Genomic DNA, 4,951 nt, shown 5'->3' on the forward strand with positions numbered 1-4,951 from the left:
GAGATAGATAGACGAGGAAGGGAGGTGGTGAGAGAGATGAATGAAGAGAAAACGAACATGTGAGGTAACAAAGAAGGAAAGAAAGAAAAGAAGAAGAAGAAGAATATGTGTAACGGACAAAAGAGTAACAAAGGGAGTGCAGTACGTGCGGCCGTTTGTCTCCATTCTGTTCGTGATTTGATATTTTTTTATAATTCCGACGACGAGAGAGAACGAGATTGGAGAGAAAGAGAGAGAGAGAGAAAAAGAGCGAGTGAGGGAGTGAGTATAAATTGAGCGTGTATAGAGAGCGGACTGCTATCTAAAATAGTTCAGGTTAGATGTCGATGTTTGTAGCAGATAAAGAACAAAAAAAAAAAAAACACAACACAGCATATTGTAATTAAAATTAAAAGTCATTAATACCGCTCGCTTTTTTATTCCTCCGGCTGTCTGTCTTTTCTTCCAACTTTTCCTAATTTCGTTGCAGCAAATTCTCGCATAATTTGCCCCGTGTAATTATATATCTGGTAAAACAATTAGAGAGAGAAAAAAAGAAAATATACACCCTTTTCCTTTTCACCGTAAAAGTGTGACGTTCTTTATTTATCTTAACATCGTTCTTGTCGTTAATTCTAGTCGATTACGTTCCCATTGATCGACGATCCTCCTCGCAGTCTCTGTAAAGAACCTCGCAGTCCTCGCCACGAATCCCAGCTTCACCGGCGTCCCGCACCAGACGATCCCAACCGGAAGTCGGCTTGAGCGATTTCTCCACGCCACGTCTGAAACCGAACACACATGAGCAACGAAATCCTCCCACTCTCTCTCGGGACACACCCACGAAACTTGGTCGGCCAAGGCGCACAAAGGTGAGGAGAATCTTTAATATTCCAACAGCGTGCGAATGGCGTTCGGTGAAATAAGGTCTGTCGCGACGATACTCGACGGAATATGAAATTTCAAGCGATAACCGTAGATGGGAGAACTCACGTCAAGTATTTGGCCAGTATCTTGCCCGTCGCGCCGAACGCTTTCGACAGCCTTCGATTCTCCAGGCAGACTGTTCTCTGGATGCATCGTATCCTGGCGTCCTCGTTGAGAACGTCTTCCTGTTCCGGTGTCTGTGAAACGGGGAACGTGTAATATACGATTTTTGTTTCTTTCGGGGGGAAAAGAGGAAAAGGAACTCTTGGAGTGTGTCGTTGATAGGAGAAATTGGAGCAAATCATATCTGATATTATCTTTGGGCTAGTAATTACGCAAGTTTGGAATAGAGAAAAGGTTGGTAATCTCTTCTCGATCGGAGAAGAAATGCAACATTTTACCACGGAATTGAAATGGTACGCAGAGTAGAGCTCTCTCTTGCTTCTAGCGGATAGAGCGTCCGTGAGAATGTCTCTCCGCTTCGCTGTAGCGATCGTGTTCTGAACGATGGCGAAGAGCAGCAGCAAACCGATGAAACTGACGATTACCAGCTGCTTCGAAGACGGTCCAACGGGGTAATCGATCGAGTGCGCCACAGGATGATAGCCGAAATGCGGATGTTCGTAGACGTAAGGCAGGCTGTCGCTCCTGTGATTGATGTACGTCCTCTGCGGCGCTGAAAAGCGTAGCAACGTTAGCCTCTCCCTTCGTTTCGCGCACTACTCTTCTTGGCTATTCACTGAAGGAATACGCGAGATGTTACAGGGGAGAAAATAATTGGCAGGCACGGTCGGAGGACGAGCGAGGGGCTCGGAAGAACGCGTCATATCCGGTCGAAAAGTAGACTCTATGCTGCTCGGTGATTCTGCAGCGGAGCCATTTCCGGAGAACGGAAACACCATAGTTTTTACATCCTGAGCGATGATTGAAGCTACGAACAGGCTCGATAATGGAAGAATCTTCATCGTTGAAGAGTGGAACATTCTTTTTTCTTCTTCTTTGGTTTTTTCAGCTTTGGTTGTAGATGTCGTAACTTTGTTCATGAATTATGATACGCGACTGACGGGAGATTCGCGTACGCCGCGGATCTTAAAGAAGGTCGAGGAACAGCTTGGTGACGTGCGGGTAATTCGAGGCAACCAGCGAAAAAAAGTGGCGGCAATTTCGGAAATTGCGGCCATCATTCGGCTCGCTGAGCTATCGCGCGACTTCACGGTGAAAACGCCGAGCTTTATCCCCGAGGCGGTGGTTTCTGTAATGGCCACCGGACCGGCAGAATCTTTTATTCTGCCGTCTCGCGGCCGTGCCTGATTTTATGCTCGGGATAATATCATCTGGTGGACGTTCTTTAAATAAATTTCTCCCTGCATACTTGAAAAACAAGCAGAAAAACGAGTGTACCTATAGAAAGCGAAGAGAAGTAAAACATTCGTGACGATCATTTTGAAACATTCAATGTAAAGGGTTAAAAGATAATTAATCCAAGGAAACTTTATCGTGTATGTAAATTTACATTTCGATGCAAACACACTGTCGATGACAGCACGCATATATGTGTACACAGTGTGAGGCAAAATTGGTGTCGGCGATTTCAAAGTAGCTCTAATCCGACAAGTCTCGGGAAGCCTTCGGGTTTCCACCGCACAGTGCCTCCGTAACACTTGGCCAATCGGAGAAATGAAAGGTAAATTAGAATGGCCGTTGCAAAGGCACTCTGGCTCTCACAGGTGTAGCCCCCCGGACCGAAGGGGAACAAAGGGTTGCCTGATTTCGAGTGCGTATAAAAAAACGAAAAGGGGAAGGCGTGTTTGATGTAAATGTTCGAACAACGAACCCAACCGTGGGGCGTTTGTGGGGGTGGGCAAATCGGTTGGCTGGGCTAGCTGCTGAATCCAAGGGGTTGCTATGGCGATGGGACGGTCGTCGGATAGGGAAGGATGGTGGAGGGCTGCTGCCTGGAGGGTTCGTCTGTCTGGAGCCCTTCTAAAGGGGATGATGTTCTCCGCTGTGTCTGTCTGGCTGGCTGGTAGTTTTGCAGCGAGTCAGCTGTTTCTGTCCGAAGACTTCCTTCCTCGACACGAAGCTTCTTAAGGGCTGTGTTGAGCCATCCTTAACCGTTCCTCTGGTTCGTTAGCCCTTCCTCGTGTATCGTTATCAAGAGAGAGAGAGAGAGAGAGAGAGAAGATAACATAACAAGTGTCTTCTTCTTTTTTTGTCACCTTGAAAGATTCTTCTTTGAGAAATTTCGAAGGAACTCGCAAGTAGGATAAGAAGTGGTACGAGGATATGCTAACAGCTCGTTAAACTTCTCGCGGCTTGCAAGTCTAGCGTGGGGATGCTTTATTAGAAAAGCACCGTGTTCCCGGAGGTTTAATAAGAAGAAAGTTGTTCGCGCGGCGACAACTTTCCCCGAGAATAATCTTTGTGCTCTATATATCCCCCGCGATGTTCCTCGAGGAGGGAAAATTTCTTTCAAAGGCTACTCGACAACTTTTCCCCTCGACGATCCATTTATATTAATCGTACCGCTAATTCGTCCACTTCTCGACTACTTCATCGACAACTCCACCACACACAGGTAACACCTCTCTCTGTCACCACCAATAATTCCCCGCGGCGAACTTTCTACCCTAGATGACACGTTTTCCTTAGGTAGCGGAGCGTAGGATATCCTTGGGACTGCGCTTCTTTCAAAGCGGCCCGGGAAAAATGGAACGTCTATGTACCCTGTATTATAAATAGCCACTCTGCGTTACGTTCCTTTTTTATAGATCACCCGGAGATAAAACGTCGATCCTCGGGAAACGCCTCGAGCGATTTTCTAGCTTCGAGCGAAACCCTTTTTCCCTCTGCGATTGATATTTCACCGAAAGAAAAGATTGCTAGGTCGAAGATGCGGATGAGAACATAGGCGGAGAGAATGATCGGGACGTGAAAGCAGACGTTCTGGCGTCGAGATGATTCTTCTCGCCGGGCGTTGCCAGTTTATTGCGAACAATAAAAGCGGGGGTTGTTTTTTCTAGAGGCAGTTACGTGTATCGGGGTCAGATCCATAGACAGGCCGTGGTTTCACGCCAACGCGACACGAACGAGCATTATATTTTTAGTGGCGCTTTTACACCGTACATCCTACGCTTGGACACCTTGCTAGAGACGATTGTTTATCACGGTCGAATCGAGAGACCGCCGCGCACCGGCTGCAATCAGTGCTTCGTTAGCTGCCCTTTTATGCGACCGGTTCGACGCCACCAATTCGACCTAAACCTGTTTCACTCGCACCACCACACACACCCTCTTTGCTTTCGTCTGGTTTTCCTTGATCCTTTGTACAAGTCCATTTCAACGAAGCCTTTTTTTTCTGCAGAATTTACTTTTTTGTCCGCGATCGATTGTAAAGAGCGTTTTCTGACCCATTTAAGCTGATTAAAGCCACGAATATTTTCGCTTGTTCCTTCGGAGTAGAGTACGTGGAAAATACCCAGCGACAAACATGCATTCATCCTGCGATGAATACACGGCCGAGCGTGGAATTAAAGCGAACGCAGAGAGGCAAGCAAGCGGAGAAGAAGAGGAAAAAGTAGAAAGGGAAAACGCAAAGCGGTTAAGAGGATTGTCATATGATTTTCAGCGGTTCGTTAAACACATTGAGAAATACAAGCGAAGAGAGAGAGAGAGAGAGAGAGGGAAAAGTGAAAAGGATCGAACACAATATCGTGTGTATAACGATGAGAAATAATTCGCAGATTCTCGCCTAATAAACACAGAAATTGATAAAATCGTGGAACAATAGTCTCGTAAAAGCTGCAGCTTAAAATCTTTTTTTCTTCGTTTGCTCCGCGCCAGAAGCAATTTTACGTTGAAATATCGCGCCGAGCACCAGGCTGGTACATTCTTCTTCTTTTCTTCCTCTTTGTCGTTCAATCGTCGCAGAAGTTTTTGGCGCGAGCCAGCACGGATTTTAAGGCCGCGGTTACCGCACCGAATTAATGGATAATTCGTGTTTGTTCTGTTTTCCACGGGCTGGCTTGCTTGTTAAAGTACTCCA

General features: G+C 46.4%; 1 protein-coding gene across 1 annotated transcript; it reads right to left on the reverse strand.

Moving 5' to 3' along the window:
- Positions 1-622: 622 nt before the first annotated feature.
- On the reverse strand, positions 623-1,871 carry LOC108570617. The gene is made up of 4 exons (XM_017932504.1): positions 1,670-1,871; positions 1,308-1,582; positions 973-1,103; positions 623-764 (listed from the first exon to the last, which is right to left on the reverse strand). Exons 1-4 carry the CDS (start codon positions 1,869-1,871, stop codon positions 623-625), a joined length of 750 nt encoding a protein of 249 aa, XP_017787993.1.
- Positions 1,872-4,951: the final 3,080 nt, after the last annotated feature.

The sequence above is a fragment of the Habropoda laboriosa genome, unplaced genomic scaffold, assembly GCF_001263275.1.
Source record: "Habropoda laboriosa isolate 0110345459 unplaced genomic scaffold, ASM126327v1 scaffold15, whole genome shotgun sequence".
NCBI lineage: Eukaryota > Metazoa > Arthropoda > Insecta > Hymenoptera > Apidae > Habropoda > Habropoda laboriosa.

Coding starts and splice junctions, on each gene's coding strand:
- LOC108570617 (XM_017932504.1), bottom strand. CDS start 1,871: ATGAAGATTCTTCCATTATCGAGCCTGTTCGTAGCTTCAATCATCGCT. Junction 1,104..1,307: donor CGTACCATTTCAATTCCGTG/GTAAAATGTTGC, acceptor CCCGTTTCACAG/ACACCGGAACAGGAAGACGT. Junction 765..972: donor ATACTGGCCAAATACTTGAC/GTGAGTTCTCCC, acceptor GTTCGGTTTCAG/ACGTGGCGTGGAGAAATCGC.